Genomic DNA, 18,823 nt, shown 5'->3' on the forward strand with positions numbered 1-18,823 from the left:
AACCATTTGCGTACATTGAATTCAAAATAAGGCTTGCCTAGTGCAAGGTTGTCTTTGTTATCATCTACATATTCTGAAATGTTGTCTTCATAGGAATGGATTTGGTGATAAAAAGACTTATTTTGTAGCCTGAAATACTTTTAAAATTAATGCTATTGAAAACAGGACCATGGTCATGAAATTGGTGTTTTCATAACAAAAAGTTGAAAAATGTAACTCTTTAAAAAGGATTATGAAAAAGGTGTTTTAAAATAAGAATATATTTTCCAGAGTCCTAGTGCAATGGAGAAATTGCAAGGTGGTACTCAAGAAAATCCAAATTTGACTGACAACTGGGATGATGCTGAAGGCTATTATAGAGTAAGGATCAGTGAGGTTTTGGATGGCCGCTATGCTGTTTATGGCTACACTGGGCAGGGAGTCTTTTCAAATGTGATACGTGCACGAGACAATGCTCGTGGCAACCAAGATGTGGCTGTAAAAATCATACGGAATAATGAAGTTATGTAAGTTATTGCTCATTAATTTATTGCATAATTATTTTACCTGGGAGAGTATTTTTCTTCCTAACTCTTCTTGCAGTAATTTTACAGTATTTGATTCTCACGGATCAATGCTGCTGTTGGTCACATTGCATTATGGTTTCATTGAAATTCATTTGTTAATAATTTAAGATTATTCAATCAGCATATTAAACAGTGGGATTTCCAAAGGCAATTATTTAACCCCTGATCTTTTAAAATAAGCAAAATCCATGTGTTAGAGTAATATGTTGGAGTAAATTCTTCAACTGGGTAGAGTCATGGTTGTATTTCTACTGCTTTAAATTGCAGGTAACCAGTTGAAACAACAGGTATGTGAGTCCAAATAATTGTTGTCCGTTTATTCCTATATAACTTTGAAGTGAATTTCAACTATTATTTGTTTATTTTTAATGGATAACTTGACATTTTTGTTTATTGTAGTAATTTATTAGTTTGCACTCAATTAATTTAATGTTGAAGGTTATCTTTTATTTTTACTTATAATCATGCTTTAAACCCTCATTAGTATGGACACTAAGGGATTATGATTTATCATGTTTGTGATAATTACATTTGGGGGGTGCAACATGACCCTGGCTGATTAGGCACATTAAATTGATTCTGCTACTGGTAAACTTGATAAAATAAATTTTCCATGAGTGTTTAATGATAGGGGTGTTGTAGCCCTGTGGCTAGATTTCTGGGCTACTGGATTGCTACTGAAGCTGACCATGCTCAGCTTCACCCAAGTTGTGAAATTCCTAGGGTACTAAAAATGTCTACTGAGTCTTCCTGGGAAATTACTAATGGCACCGGGAAAGAATTTGTCCTCCATCCCAGATGTATGAGTTCCCCAACATTGGGCTGGGTATTATGTGAGCTGTACCTTCATCTATAAAACCAACCTTTGGGTTGATTATTATGGTTTGGTGGGCTTCACAATGCATTGCAGCTAAGATCTAGTATTTCTGTGCTATAAAATAGTGATTGCATTGGTTGAGTTCCTGCTACTAAGGGTTTACTGCTGTTTATTTATCGCTTATTTTGGATTAGGGAAGCAGAGTCTACTGTAAATTGAGAGCTGAAGTTTTTTCAGGAGATTATTTTCTTATAAAATAATTTTTATCTGTCATTAAATAAGAGCCAAGCTTATTAGCTCTTCTTTGTTAAATTTAAAACCCTCCTGTGGTACAATCAAGCAGAGCCTGTCTGCATTTTTTCTAGTTTAAAATGTCAGTCTTGCAATGTGTGCAGCAAAGTTGGGATATAGCTCATACTGGCATTTAAAAATCATAGCTTCATTCACTGCCACCCCTCTGTACCTTTGTTCCATTGAAAAATATTTTCATGTAATTATGATACATGAAAAGTATGTTTCAGAATTTTTATACAATCCTTTCCATTTATTGATCACTTTGCGTGAAAATCTCCAGTTTATTTCAGTATGAGCTGCTGTTGACTCATGATTTTATCATAAACAGTACAACTTTTCTTGTATAGTGTTTTATAATTAGTTGCAATCATGCAGCTGATATGGTTTTTTATCAATTGCTTCCTTCTTAGCTATACAGACACCCACTCCCAATCTTTCAACACTTTTATGACACATTTCCACATTATTGTTTAAATAATGTAATATCTTTCACATTTTTACAAGACCTTTATGCTCTATCTTATTATTTTTCTGAAACATGTCTTATGTACTCATTCTATAATGCAAAGCTCATTTTATTTTGCAAACAGTGCCTCTACAGAATGAGGTATCAACGTTAAAGTGAAATTGAATTTCTTTTTACCTTTCAAATGTGCTTTCTGTTTAAGGCATTTTACTTTATATAGATGTGTGATGTATATCTTGTGTCCACAATTTTCTACATACCTCTTGAGGCCTGTTAATGAGCTAATTCATTCTGCTTATTATTATGTGGATCGTTGCCTGAACATTTTTAGTGCTTTAATTTTTTTTGTATTGGTTCATGAGTCCAGTCTTAGCAGAAACTTCTGTCACTTAAGATTTTTCCATATTTTCAACAATTTCAGTCTGAGGTCTAATCTCATGAGTATGTAATTATGAATTTTCAAGTTGAGGCTTGAGATTTCCTATGCCCTGCGTTTGCATCACAGGACTTTGACTTGTTTTAGTTTTGGTTATATCCTGAGGTTTAACATGCTTATTCATTTCATGCTAACTTACAGCTTGCCCATTCATTTTTTTTTTGCTTTGTATGTTCTGTAACTGTATCCTGATCTATGACTTCTTGCTTTATATGCATTTGTGTTTAGCAGTGTATATGATATTTTCTATAAAAGCAATGACAGTAGTTAAATAATGTCTCAGGCATTAAAGGAGTATAATGGTGGGTGTGATAATGATGTAGAATCTTAAGAATTTGGAGAATTCGTTAAGGCTAGTCAGTGATCAAAAATTTGGGAAGGTGTTCACAGTGCTTAAACTTTTTTTACTTAGTTGAGAAACAAAAAATATCATTGTCATGTCATTCCATGATCCCATGGAATGGATCTAGTTGTTATTTGATGGAGATCTAATTGACTTCATTTTAGCATAATTTTGAGTCTGTGTATAATCTTCCATTGCAGAAAAAGTGAGATAATGTCTCTGAAATAGTTTTGCTATCATAAGTGGGTTCAAACTGTTATTAAACATAGGTTCCTGGTTAAAGATGGTTTCTGATGGCCACGAGTAACCATTGCACTATATTAAGGACTTCAAGATAAGTTTTCCCACTGCTCCCAATGAAGTTAGGATATACACTGCTATGGTGCAATTCGATGGGATTTTCACATTGAGCATCCACTTAATTTGCGTGTCTGTGATGTTGTCTATAGATATCTTTACTTAAACAAGTGATTCCTAGCATTACCCATTGTGTCATGCACAATTTTGAGAGTTAATAGTTTATTAAAAGTCGGCTTCAGTTTGCCTTTACTAATTAAAGAGTCATTTAATGTAGGAATTCCTGATGCTTGCTGAAATTTTGGGCTAATTCTTGTAAGATTGTATATATTGCACACCTGGGTATGACAGCTTCACCTGCTACATAAATTGTAAACATCTAAGTAAATCACTAACATATTAGGTAATCATGCTGTCAGAAAGACAGATGCAGGGTAAGGCAGGGGTCTCCCTCGAATGGTGTGGAAACAAGACAACGCACTCTGGCGTTCATCAGAGAATTCTTTTAAAAAATCTGGGATGAACCAGAATTTTCATCTTGAGTTTCGCTTGACACCCCGTTATGCCCTTTGGAAAATGTTGGTGTTTTCTCAGTGAACGCACTGAATCTTTGATCTCCATTTTGTACAGAAGAAAACTATTGCTCTGTAACATGGTCACTGCTGCTTAATTTTTTAATAGTCATTGTGAAATATCTGTGGTGATAAAATAGAAACAGAATCTTATCTTTTTATTACTGAGCTTGTTGCAAAGTTTTTGGTGCTTTTGACATATCTGTAAACAAATGGTTTGATCTTCCATTTTTAAAATAGTCTGATGTTGTTGTCTATGGAGGGCATCAGGATCCACAGTAAACCCATCATTATTCCTAAATACCCCCTTTTCAAAGATTTCTGGTATTTGAATCTTTCCATTATAATGACTACTGGTGATTAACTGACCATATGAAACTGGAAAGCAGAGGCACTCACGTAAGGCCATAAACATAATTTTACTGCTGTTTATAGTAGTCAATATTATTTTCTTTGCCATACAATGTGCTTGTTGATCAGTGTTAGTCATTTAGATTTGCTGTTTAAAATGGCAGTACTTTTCAATGTGAATTTAGCCAAGGGTTAAGCTATTGAAAGAGATAGTCACATAACACACAGATTTAGACAAGACCAACAAGGTGAAGAATAATAAAGCCATGTAGGATATTGTGGCTTTATTTTATGGTGAATAAATTAGCAAATAAGTGTGATATTCATGTGCATCACCTGTCATCAGTTTTTAAGAGTCGTATGCTGTCCATTTGTGGTAAGCTGACCGAAACTTAGTAGTCTGTTTTAGTAGTATTGTAGTAGTAGTATTCACTGTATGACTGAATCTAGTCCAATTCAGATAACAGGAGGAAATACTTTATGGGAGGGGAGAGGAAAGACAAATCCAGAAGGGAAAGAGTGGAAAGGGAAGCGAAGAGACCTCAATCCAGTTAGACGAACTTATTTTCATCCACTTATATGGCAATGAAATGTAATTAGTTCGTGCAGTTCCAATTTAAGATACATGCTATGTGAAAAGTAAAAGTTTTATGTTTTGAAATTTAAACATGAAAAATATAGAAAAGAAACTTATTGGTGTTGAAGGTATTGCTGTGAAATCGCAAAAGAAGTTGTCTCTTTACTAGAGATCTCGGAATATGTGCATTGGTGGGTAAGATTAATTCATTAATGAGAGCTCAAAGAAAGTATGGGTAGGAGGGTTTTTAGGTCATTGTGTGTAAAGAAACGAATTGGTTATAAGAGATAATGTGCTTATCAGGTTGACTCTGAGAAGTAAATTGCAGTGGGTATCTGGATAAAAAGGGAAGAGGAGTTTGAAGGTTGGCAAGTTAATCTTAGGGAGAGAGCTGACTACAGAATGAAAGAATGAAGTAGAATTAGTAATTTTCAGAAGGGTTGCAGGAGATAACTTAATCATTTTATTTCTTCACTAACCCTGCTGTATCTTGCTCCCTTACTTACAAGGGTATTAATGTCAATTTGTCAGCGAACTGGTTTATTGGTTGTCAGATAAATTCATTCTTAAAGTCGTTTTAATAGGTCTACTTAATTCCATTTGTAGTATCATGGCATTTTTACAGCATAAAATCTTACTCAAATATATTTCTAAAGCCATAATGTACCTAACATATACATATTGTACCTAACATATTGGTTCTTTATACGATGGCAAACCCAGAAGTACTTGACCCAACAAAAAAACACAAAAATTTAGGGAAAAAATTATTCATTTTTCAACATTATCTCCTTTCAGCTCCATACACTTTTCCCAGCGATGGTCAATAAGTTTGATATACTTTTTATAATAGGAACTGTCTTGCTCCTCAAAATAGCCATTAACTGCTAACATCACTTCTTTACGGTTGGAAAATCTTTGACCACTGAGTCATATTTTCAAGTCTGCGAACAGAAAATAATCCAAGGGGGCTAAAACTGGTGAATAGGGGGCATGAGGTTGCAATTTGAAATTTAATTCATGAATTTTGGCCATTGCAATAATGAATTTGTGAGCTGGTGAATTGTCTTGATGAAACAACACTTTCTTCTTAGCCAAATGTGGCTGCCTTTGCTTGAATTCTTTGGTCAAACATTGCAATAAGTTCGCCTAATACTCGCCATTGATAGTTTTTCCTTTTTTAAGATACTCAATGACAATTATGCCAGGGGCATCCCAATAAACCGACGACATGACTTCGCCTGCAAGATGAAACTGTGTTTGCCTTTTTTGGAGCCGGTTCCTCCTTTTGAATCCATTGTTTTGATTGTTCTTTTGTCTCGGGTGTGAAGTAATGGACCCATGTTTCATCCATGATTATGAAACTGCACAAAAATTCTGCTTTCCTACTGTGAAACTTTGCTAAACACTCAATTGAAACATCTTCATGATACTGGTATAGCTCAAGTGAGAGCAAACGCAGTAGCCATCTTGCACACAGTTTTCTCATGTCCAAATTTTCAGTTAACATGCGATGTACCGCACTTTTTGAAATGCCTACTGTCTGCTAGCTCGCAGACTTTCCGTTGACGATCATCCAGTATCACTCTATGGATGTTCTTCACCATTTCTGGAGTCTTCACTTCATTTGGTCAACCATTGCAATGCTCGTCTTGACAGCTCGTACGGCCTCGTTTAAACTCTGCTACCCAATATTTTACTTTTGTAAAAGAAGGAGCGGACCAACCCAGAGTAGAATCCAGTTCAGCTTTTATATTGGTTGGGCTGAGGCCTTTCAAATAAAAGTATTGTATCACATAACAATGACCAAATTTCTCTATTTTCACAAATTCACTGAAAACTTTCACTTTTGATGGCTGAAAACAAATAGTAAACAACGTATTGTCTTCAAACTTGAAACATGCTTTATAGATTGCGTAAGTGATATTTTACAGACAACTGCAGCCATCTCTAGGTCAGGCCAGGTACTTCAGGGCCTTCCCATGTAGTAAAGTTATTTTTGTATTCATATTCTTGTGATTTGAAGATGCTGAATGGGCATGTAAAAAAAGTAAAAAGCTAGCATATGAAATAGTTTCTTGCAGCCAGTTCCTATCTAGGAGGATCTTTAAAAAGTGTTGATGGTTTTAATTTTATGAGCCTGTGTCGTGAGGAGCATCATTAGTGACAGCAGTGGTGGCAATCTGAAGATATGGTTATTACCGATCCTCTTTATTATATGTGCACTTTTTTGACTCACAGTATCTATTTTATAGTATTCTTCTTGGTCTTCCTTTGCCGTTGCCTTGCTAAGCTCTTACAATAATAGTAATTAATCTTAATCAGGCTGGCATTTTTCCTACTTGTTGCTGTCTAGTCTTTTATTTACTTTCTTCATGGTGCTTTACGTAGAGTTGTTTCATCTCCTGCTCTTAAAAAACTATACTTGCTTCCTATCCATTCTGACATATCCTCCCATTATTTATATAAGTGCAATTCAAACTTTTTAGCCATTGGCATAATACACCATTGTAACAAGTACAAAATACTATGTTGTTTAGTTTTGTTGAATCATGTTTCTACCTTCCTTGGTCTGTATAAATTGTGATAAGTTTTCTAAACAATATTTTTGAAAGGATAATCATTTCAAATTTTTTTGCAAATTTGTAATAAAATGAAGTAGTATAATTGAAAAAAATGCATTGGTAGAAGAGGAGCATAGTAATCCAATGATCATGGTAAAACAAATTGGCTACACACTAAAATAATTTATCATCTTAGATTGTATTGTTTTGCCTTTTGATGATCTTAAGGTGAATTTTGAGTTTTTGTGCTTCTGGTGTATTAATCACTAGCCACAGTAGTATAAATTATTTTTAAAATTGAATTGTAACCTACTGTTATTGTAAACTTTAATTGGTTAGAATATTCATTTCACAACAAGGTTCATTTTTTAGCATTTTGTATGTTTTCCTCCAAATGTGGTATCTACTACTTGGAGAAGGTATAGCCAGTGACAATTAGTGCTCATAGGTGCTTTTGAATCAATACTTTACTACCATTGCCTGAATGTTTTACAAAATATTTTTACCTACCTATGTATTTAAATGTAAAGCTTCAATCATTTTAAATATTTATTGTAACTTTGACTCTTATCTGACTTTTACAGTTACATTTAAGAAGTTTGTTTTACAAATTTTCGTTTCTTTAATCCAACTTAAGTGGTCAGTAATCCCATACTCAATTTTTTATATTATGAAATTATTTTGACGCTATCTGATGCAGAGATGATATTTAGATGTTACTTGTTTTTGGATTTTTATAAGGTTTGTTAAAATATTTCAATATTTTGCATCCTCTACTGAGAATATCACCAATAACAGTCAAGGCAGAGGAAACAAAAAATCCAAATGTTCAAAAACCTTCCATGATAGAAGCTGGAGACATTTCTTAGCTAGAATGAATTACTCCTATGAAAATCTTACAGGTAAAAAATTTTGATTTAGATGCCTGCTGATGCCCATAATTTTCCAATTTTTTTCTTTCAAAGAAGTTGAAACAAGGATATTCTAAGTAAGCCTCATTCTGACAGCCATTGTTAATATTCATTTTTAAGAAATAATTTTTTCCATATTTACGTCATAAGAAAATCATCTATTTTAGAATGATAATATTTTTGTGGAAATTAAAAAGAAAAATCCTTCTGCATTGATAAGTGCTAATTAATGAGAAGTAATCATTTCAAATCTAGGTTTACATTTGTGGCTACACTTGAGTCTTGGTTATATATTAATGGTAGAAATCCTTGGCAGCTGCTTTGAAAAAAGATTGTATACTAATTTCTAAGAATTGTCAATAGTCAATCATCCAGTAAAATTTGCCTGTTCAAACTAATAGACAATAATTAAATTATCAGTCAGAATATTTTGCGAAGGGAACATTTTTGTGTAGATGAAATTTCTTCTTTTAGTTGTTTTTCAAGCTATTCTAGAATTTTCCTCCCAAAATTTTGTTGATCTTTTAGGATACCCTAAAGATTTATTCTTGATGTCTTGGCATCATTCTAATCATTCTATTTTTATTGGAAATTTTATTTTACTAGCCAGTAACTGCCTTTTCATGTTTTCGCAATTAGTGAATTTCCTTCTTTGGAGTTAAATCTGCTTAAAGTACTCAGCTACCTACCAAGAGGACTAAACTGTGAAATGGGTGAGTCCTGCATTGGCCTGCATTATTATATACATAACAATTACTTTATTTGATGGCTAGAGAATGGAACATAAATTTTTATTGAATGCACTTTGTGTTTAAGGCATTTTTCTAGTATGCATATAATTTGTCTCTGTAAACTTGAATCATAAAATAGAGTACACAGTAACAAAAGTATAGGCCTAAAATTGAATGCATAAGTAGAGACTTCCAGTTGTGTATTAATGTTACCTGTTAAGCTTACTTTATAATAATTTTTTGCTGTTGAAATTGATACTGTCACCTCTTTCTGTGTTTCAGCTTTGAAACTGTCCCCATTAATCCTCTGCTGGAGAGCACTCCTCTCCTGCCAAGCGACCAAATGCGTGAGTTTGAACTCCCTGGTTTGCACTTTTGTTTGTTTGCAGGGTTAAATTTAATTTGAGCTCATCTCATTGAGGCGAATGATTATTTTATCATAGCATGAATAAGGTTAACTTGTGTTTAGAGAATACAATTGAGCAACTGCTTATGAACTTGACTAGTTGATGTAGTTGGACTGGTCTATAATTCAATAACTAGCCTGATAAATATCTTATAAGTGGACAACATGAGCCTTTATTGTGGCCAAACAATTATTTAACTGCTATATAATTTTAGCTGAAGTGAAACATTATCTTCTCTTCTTAAACTTATACTTAAACACCACCCAAATCAAAAGGTTGTATTGTTGGTGCTCATGTCTGAAAGAATTAACTGTGAATTCTCCTTGGGAAACATTGATGAACTGCCTAATCCATTATCTATTGATAAATTTATCTCTAACCTAGCCGCCACCCTTAATAATGTTGTTAATATTGAATCAGTAGATGAGACTTATAATACTTAGTAATAAACTTAAGTAATATAGGTCTCATAATGTACACCTTCATAAGGGAAAGATTAGAAAAAAGTAATTGATGGTGTTCATGGCAATATTTCGTATGATTTACAAATGGTTAAATACTATAAGGCACACAGCAGTTATCTCTTTTGATACACTTTGCTTTCATTCTAAACATTCATGTCATGAATTAACAAACATTAATTTATTATGTTTCTGAACCAGTTTTAATAGATATAACATGCATTCCTGCTCATGAAAACAATATTTTTAGTGAAGCATCCATGGAAAGCGTTATCACAAGTGACTGCTCTTGAAAGAGAAATTTAAATAATTTTGGGAAGATAATTTCTGGAGTAAAAAAGGTACAATCACTAAACAGTTTAAATTTCTACAATTCGAGATTGATCCCAATTATTTCAACGCTGATTCAGTGCAAATTTGACAATTCATTAATTTTTAAAGCTAATGAGTGTTAAATCCATGGCCAAGTAATGTGTACATCATGTTTTTGATGATATATTTTTATGAATTACCATTAGATATGTAAACAGACCTAAAACTTTGATGGCTCATAACCTGGCTCAATATCTTTTACATTCTTATTGTGATTCAGTTCATAATAAATGTGCTTTACAATAAAGTATGCTCCTAAGAAGCAGATGGTTTATATAATGATTGAAGGCTCGTGGTTGGGTACTTGATGTGCTCTCCTTGTCACTTTTTAACAAATTTCATTCTGATAAATACTTATATGCGTGTTTTAATGTCTAATTTTCTACCCTTACATGATTGATGAACTACACATAGAATTGTTATTTTGTACATTGAACATTTCCTAGTTGACAAGAGGCACTAATGTTACTCAGAGCTGAATGTATATTTGTTATCAGCAGAGCATACAATTTTGTACTTGACAGAAAGTCTCAAACTTAACTCATAAGATATACTATTAATACTGACTGCTGGTAAATAAAAGGCTCTTGAAAATTAAAGAATGGCACCACACATGCATATTGAATCAGAATGAAAACGCTTCCTTCTCAATTCCTCCCACCCCTCCTTACTCTTCGCTACTTCCTACTCTCTTAGTCAATTTTAAACTGCCTTATTTCATAAATGCATGCTTTTCGCATCAAGTAACTATTCTTTAAGCATTGATGAAGTGACAGATTATCTTCAAGGTAATTAGCTCACTTATTAAAGTAAATAATTATTTATGTTAAGTCCATTTCACATGACATTGAATGAGTAATAAGAGTTCTAAGTTAGAAATTGTTTAAACGTTCAAGGTTTTCATTGTTTTGACGTCTGAGATTTCATTCGCGTGCATTTCAAGAACAATACTGACCTAAGTCGAAGATGATAATAGTTGATGGAGGTAACGTGGGCTACTACAAAAGGCCAGCCTGTTAGCTATGGGCAAATTGTGTTAACTATGAATAAGAAATTAAAGGTGAACTAGGCCTTTGTGGGTGGGCAGTATGAGTTCATATGTGATTGGTTATAATCTATATACCTTTATACCGTCATTGAAGTGATTAAGTATGTATTTTAAACGGCAGTGTTTTTTCACTATTATTATATTATTAAGCATTTAACAATATCTCATAAGTAGAGCCTGCATCTCATTTCCCCTGAGTTTGATATATTTATTCATAGTCCTTAATTCTATTTAAAGCTAACCCTTTTTCTCACAAATGACCTTTTAAAATTCAGCATTCAATTTAGATTTGATGTGGCAATATTATTCTTGGGTGTTTTCCTAAGGTATCCTTTAGAAAGTCAAGTGTCAGCTTACAGATACTGTTTGTTGAACAGTAAACTTCCTCTAGTGTACCCAACTCATTGATTTTTTGGCCAGATCGGATATATTGGCTCATCTTTTCCTTGGCATCCTTCATCTTCACACTCATCCTTCTCAGCCACTTTTGGATGGAAAGCAGTTCAGAAGTCACAACATTCATATCATAGTTCACATATTCACTGAACTATGTCTGAACTTCTTATCAGCACTTTCCTTCCATTTTCTTCCTCCTCGTTTGGACCACAGTCTAATATGAATCCTTACATATTGAAGCAGTTAACGATTGTTACACAATTTGCCATATCCCATGATCCACTATCATTTGTGGTGCATATAGTAGGATGAGTTTCAATAATGCTTTTATTTTGAATGCAAAACTTACCTGCAACACCACAATGCCACAAACAAATATTTTTTATCTATGCCTGAATATTGTCACCTAAGACTGTGGTGCTCAAAAGTAACAATTCTCTTACACCAATTCCCTATGCTGCATCATGGCACTACATACCTTCATCCTGTGTAGTGCTTTTCTTTTTGTCACTCTTTCATCAAGTTTAGTCTTCACTTTTCATGGAAATTTACTTTTGCACATATTAATGCTAGGAACAATATTGAACTATGCACAAATGATTACATAGTGATCTTGAAATCTGTCGATATATCCTCTAAACAATGTGACTGCATGAATAAATGTGGTATATCGGTAACTGTGTATCAGTGTGTGCTAGTACCTTATGTTCTTAAAAGCCAAGAAAGTAGACGATACACTCCTCCCTCCAATCTGTTGCTTTGCGGAAGAACCCAGGAGACATAGGAGGGATAGACTAATAATCACCAGGGGCTTACAAGAAGTCCAGGGAGATAAGTGAAAGTATTAAACTCATGTATGATTAAAACCTCAGTAATAGCAGTAAAATCTGGAACAAAATGTGTGCTTAGTATATGGTGTAAGGTCTTTTGTTTAAGTCCACAAAAACTGCCTTAAAATCAGATAAACATAAAGTAGATGACTGTAAAATCAGGAACCCGCTGTTTCTTTTTCTTGCGAATTAAAATACTACAGAACTCCAGAGTGGTTAAAAGAATGGATATTTTTTTACTTTTTAGGCTTGGTAACATTTCTTCAAACCAAAGAAAAGCCCAGATAACAAATTTGACAGAGTAAAGCTTTTTATATGAATTTTGACAGTTTACCAATAGTATCTATAAAAATATTTAGTTTCCTACTTATCTTTTAGTTTATAAATTCCAAAATCTGTTATCCTCAGTTTTGCCATCACAACAACAACAAAAAGGCTACACTCAACCGATTGGAATATATTCGTCTGGAGTCAGCTTATGCGAGGCCTCTGTAGTATGAATGGAATTACATATTCATTTGGCAGCAAAAAGTACTGAATGTGGAAAAGTCAAAAGAAACACAATGAAAAATAGACATGGTAAAAGTAATTGGGAAAACAGGGGCTTAATACTAAACTAGGGCACTGAGATGACCTTCGGAGTTTCAAAACTTTTATATGTGTAAAAATTCATGAAAATACTAGACATTCACATTAACAAAATATGATTTAATTCGGTGGGGGTTTGACATTTGAAGTAGAATATATCAATATATTATTTATTCATTTGACACATCTTCATAATAGACAAATAAAAAAGAAAATTGGAGTTATTTTAATTAGAAAAGTACGTAAGCATTTTCAGCTTAATAATCACATGCTTACCAACAGTTTTCAAGATTGCATGATGTTCATAAGTAGAGCTCACTTGTATTGAGTTGTTAGCATTAGTTTCATCTGCCTCTCCATTTTAATTTGTGTAGTGTACAAATTTTTGAGTAGGGAATATCAAGTGTTCCAGGATATTTGATGTATCAGTTTTTTTCTTATATTTATGTGCAGGCCAATGCAGGTATATACAGCCCATAATTAAGGTCAAATATAGTTATAAGTTTTTTGGAATTAGATGGTATACTTCACCATTATTATTGTGCTAAGATTACTCTGAATTAATGTAAGAATTAAAGCTAATTCAATAATTTGTTTTAAAGGTTGATAATCACAGCATTTGATTATATTGACATTGTTTTTGACACTGAAGTATTTCCTTTAAATTGTAGAATATTACTTAATACTTTTTCATTAACAGTGTATGTTTGTGGGCAGCTCGGGAAAAATTGTAGGATTTAAAATTAAATCGTAATGAAAAGCATTAATTTGATTTATATTAGATTTGCTTCATTTTTAATATTCTTGGGTTTTAAAGTTCTGGAAAGGAAATTATTCATTCAAATCATGCTGTTGATTATTTCATGTGTTTATTCAGCAGGTGTCTCATTTAAAATTTACATTAGGGAAAAATAACAAAATGAAGTATTTCAACGAATAGGCTTATTTGATAATCCCATTACTTGCGTGAACATTGAAGGAGTTAAAGCAAAGTTGCAACTTGTAGTAATAGTGTGGACATGTAAAAAATGTTATTGATTTTTGTAATAATATTATTCCCTTGAAATTTGTGTACTCTTTAGGCACAAATGGAAAATAATCAATTTTGGGTATAGGAAATTGTCTACTAGTGTTAAAAGGTCTGGTCAGTCTTCATGTCTTACAAGATAATTTTCTTAATCTAAAATTTCCATTTTCTCTTCAATTACTCATGGTGTCCTTAAGTTTATGATCTCCCCGTTTGTACATGTATATTTATATATTGCTAGCCATTATTTTCATACAAAGCGGGTGAATTCTAATGATCCCATATCTCCAAAATACATTAGTGACTGTGATGTTGAATCTTGGAAAGTATGCCTTGGCTTAGTCACCCATATGAGTTAGATTCATGGCCTTTATTCTTCCATGAAATCAGTTGCTGCAATGTAATGTGCAATTGCATATGTAGAATGTTGGGCAATAATTCAAATGTACCTTAACAAAATTGTATTTTCATTTTTTGGGAGGCAGATAAAATTAACCTTGACCATATTTTCAATGTGTAAAATGTCTGCATATTTCTCTGTTTTCCCTCTCTGTCTCATCCTAATATACAATATAATTTTTCTACTTCTCACAGTGAAAAAAACTATACAACAATTTAATCATATATTATTTACACTGTCCTCTTAAAAATTGTTATGTCTTGTAAGTGAAAGGAAACTCATATGACACTGGCCATTAGCTATGAATGGGAAAAAATAACCTCAATTTTGTTTAGGTACTAATCTAAAGGTTACTTTATTAATAGCGCTGCCATTATTTAGGGTCATCCCTCAGTTTCAAATATTGTTTCATTGATATCTATATACATATATGTACATATATATACATATATGTACATATATATATTTGAATCTATTGTTGTTTTCCTTAAATTTGTATTTCTCTAAGTTAATATCTTTATCTGCTTCAATGATAACTAAGGCCATAATTAGTATTTAAGATACATAAAAATCGTATTTATCAAAAACATTTTTAAAATCTGAAGGTGTCCCTTCAATAGGTCGAAAATGTTGATTATAAGTGTCCTTTAAGATAAGGAGTATATTGGTGTATACTCCATTGCTAATTTGTAAAAGGGGTACTTTTTCAAATCCTAATTGCTTGGAGTGGTTTCATTATTTTGCACTATAAAACAGTAAATCACATCTTAGTAAAATCAGTTTCAATTCATTTCAAGTTTTGGAGAAGGCCTAATTTTTTATTCTAATACAACAGGAATGTTTCTTCAAAGCTCGAAAAAGTTTTATGTTGATTACTTCACTAGTTTACTAGTGAAGCACTTCACTAGCTTACTAGTGTTCCCTTTTATAAATAATTTGAATAAAACATTATAATATTCATGTTTTAATTTTATTGCATGTGGCTAGTGACTTATTGTTTATGTATAGGTTTCACTGAAAAGGTTCACTTGAGAGTAGATTTGTGTGTTTAAGCACATATTTCTTTCATCTTTAATTTATGTGCACTTTGTGCATCATAAATATTTTAATATCGTCCATCACGCCGATGTGTCTAACATTATATGGATGAATTTGCTTGGTGGAACTATCTCAAGCCAGTGATAATTTATTTGTGACTGTGTAATTTATAAGCTTTTAAAGAAGTGTTGTAATTTTATGGATATCAAGTTATGTAATTATTGAATTTTATTGAGAAAAATGGAAATGGAAATTATCCAGGATTTAGTGGTAACTAATTGCATTTAGTTTCAACTTGCAAAATTTTTTATGTACTGTTACCATAATGTAGGGTGAGTTCATACATGTCCTGACACTGTCTATCTGCACATGTAAATTTTAATAATGATAATATGTGGAGTAATTATAGACAGTCACACCTGCAGGTATTCAAATTATCTTCTCTTCTTTATTTTTCTGTAGAATTCATGTTAATCATTTTTGCCAGCTAATTTACTGTGTAGTCTTGTTTTTGGGAAACATTCTTGAGTCCTCATTTTAAATCATGAGTTAACTCCAACTATTTGTACACCAAAAGAGATGTGCAGTGACCATTGTCTCTCTCTCTCTCTCTGCAGGCTATCAATAAGATGCACATTAGTGATAAGAATTTTAAAATAATTTGACAGTGAGTGTAATTTTCGATCAGATCTAGTTGGCTGAGCAGAAATGTTTATACAAATGAACCAATGAGAGATGCTTGAGAGAAAAGTACAAAAAGCTTTAGGTTCCTCCGAGTTCCCTAGGTTGACTATTTTGTTGTGCATAACTGAGTTAAGTCAATCAGCTGACCCTTGTGTAGGTTCTTCTACCTGACCACCTCAATTCCAAAACTAAATAGGCCGCTGCTCATGAGTACCAGCAAAGACATGATGACAAATGATAGTGTATCAAAATATGTTCGAACTCGCCCCACTGCATGGTATTGTAGGTGTATGTACCTACAACTGAAGTTATTTTAATGGGAAGGGGGATTTTGGGATTTGAAAATTTAAAAGCTGATTTATGCATTGACTTCACAATCTATAATTCTCCCAGAGCATTGGAAGGTATCTAACTTTCCTGTTTAACTGTCATTATTGATATTTTTGTCCCATTGCTACATTGATAGAGAAAGAATTTGCTTGCTTGGGACCATAATGCAAAACACACCACTGGTGAGATAAATTGATGTTTGTAGTTACTTCAAGTTAATTACCACAGGGATTTACCAAATTATTTGGTATGCCTGATATCAAAATTTGTCATATTAATTATTGTTCATTTTCCTGAATTTAAATTTTAAATGTGCATGCATCATTTCAGGCATAAAACTGGGTTGAAGGAGCTTGAAATACTGAAGCGCCTAAATGATGCTGATCCAGATGATAGGTTTCATTGCCTAAGGCTTTTTCGTCATTTTTTTCATAAACAACATTTGTGCCTTGTTTTTGAACCACTAAGTATGAATCTTCGAGAGGTAAGTTTTTTTCAACACTTTTAAATTTGAAATTGTTCTCAAATGCCATTTCCCAAAGTAGGAGAAATAGGCAATTTATATGTCCTGCAATGGCATAAATTGTAATCTCTTGAAAAAATATATTACAACAAGTGTAATGCATAAATGTCAGAAATGTACCTAGTATTCTTCCTACTGTGAGCATATTATGAACTTCATTTTAAGTGGTACTTATTAAGTTTGAGATTAGCTTCATTTCATTTGAATAAAGTCGTCATTTTAATGCTAAGTCTTAACAAAAAATAGGTTAATTGCTGAAGCAAATGCTGTGTACTGTAGCTACAGTTGCCTTTTGTACCTTTAATCCATAAATATTTTTGAGTGGCTGTACAGGAAGAAAAATGTTTAAGTGCAATATAAGCTTCTTCTTTTAGTATATTTAATTGCAGTTTCATTTCAAGTTAATTAATGTTAATGAGAAATCTTTCTTATAGGTTTTAAAAAAATATGGCAAAGATGTTGGTTTACATGTGAAAGCAGTGAGGTCATATAGTCAACAACTATTTTTGGCATTGAAACTTCTTAAGAAAGCTAACATTTTGCATGCAGATATTAAGCCTGATAATATTTTGGTGAGTTAATATTTTTATGATAATTTTCAAACAAATATTGTTGAGCATTATATCGTAGAACAGCATCATTATGATGAAACAAGGAAATTTAGTTTCTCTGATTCATCTTATTTCTTTAGTACATGTTTTAAAATTAGGGTGTCATCATCAGGCACATACATTCTGACAGTGATGCTCAAGTGTTGAAATGGGTGTAAAGTATTAAAGAAAAAAGTTGTTATAATGAAATCTAATCCTTACGAATAATATTATTTTGATTCTGCTTAGTTTGAAACGATGAGCAATTTAAAGCTAAAAGTCTCCAACCAAAGGCAGAGAGGACTTGCAAACTCTCTTAAGCCCTCTTAAGATCAAAGCCAAAATGCATCCAAATTTATTCATAGATAGTGAATGGCAGTTGTTATTTTATTATGATTCCCATTTTGTCCTCTCATGATTGAGTGGAGGGGAAGAGAAGCACTGCAATTGTTGTATTTTTTCCAAATCTTGCTGCCTCCCCTTCTCTTGTCTTTTCAATAAATAACAAAATACATATACTTCTGCCGGAAGAATCCAAGGGAGGACTTCAATGCAACAATTTCAGAGTTTAAAAGTCATTCACCTTGACTGAGATATCCGGTCAAGGCGAATGACTTTTACACTCTGAAATTGTTGCATTGAAATGCACTTTGGTGGATGAATCCGTTTAAAGTTACTGTTGCGGCAACTCCCGCAGTTTCTTTGGAATTTGTCCAAGGGAGGAATTGTAAAAATCCCAGAAAATATAATTAACCTGGATTTCTTAAATAAAACTTGTCATTGACATCAAAACTGGACAGAATATTTTAGATAACTTGGGCGGCCTTGTTAAAATAAAACTTGGTATATGATGTTGGGATTTTTATGTATTACATGTTGAGATTATTTTTATCATGCTATTATACTATCAGTGCTTGTATTTGTCTGAAAACTAAAAGTTTTGTTTATGCATTATTCCAGGTCAATGAAAGCAAGTTGGTCCTAAAGCTATGTGACTTTGGTTCTGCTTCTCATGTTGCTGAAAATGAAATTACACCTTATTTGGTTAGTAGATTCTACCGGGCACCTGAAATAAGTAAGTTTGTACAAATGGATATGGTTGAAGTAATGACGAAGAAGTCTGATGTGGTTTATTGTTAAATAATGCATTGATTACAGTTTTAGGAATTCCATATGATTTTGGAATAGATATGTGGTCTGCAGG

General features: G+C 32.8%; 1 protein-coding gene across 1 annotated transcript in view; it reads left to right on the forward strand.

Annotated features, from left to right (window-relative positions):
• The window catches only part of LOC139699855 (serine/threonine-protein kinase PRP4 homolog), a gene marked incomplete at its 3' end in the record, with an annotated part of 40,021 nt that extends 21,203 nt beyond the window's left edge, over positions 1–18,818 (forward strand). The window contains exons 9-13 of the mRNA XM_071598277.1: positions 271–506; positions 16,837–16,990; positions 17,464–17,601; positions 18,580–18,694; positions 18,778–18,818. Coding sequence (XP_071454378.1) covers positions 271–506; positions 16,837–16,990; positions 17,464–17,601; positions 18,580–18,694; positions 18,778–18,818 — 684 coding nt within the window. The remainder of the gene's footprint in view (positions 1–270; positions 507–16,836; positions 16,991–17,463; positions 17,602–18,579; positions 18,695–18,777) is intronic.
• Between the last annotated feature and the right edge of the window lie 5 nt (positions 18,819–18,823).

The sequence above is a fragment of the Hetaerina americana genome, unplaced genomic scaffold, assembly GCF_022747635.1.
Source record: "Hetaerina americana unplaced genomic scaffold, ioHetAmer1.1.p SCAF_921, whole genome shotgun sequence".
NCBI classification, from domain to species: domain Eukaryota; kingdom Metazoa; phylum Arthropoda; class Insecta; order Odonata; family Calopterygidae; genus Hetaerina; species Hetaerina americana.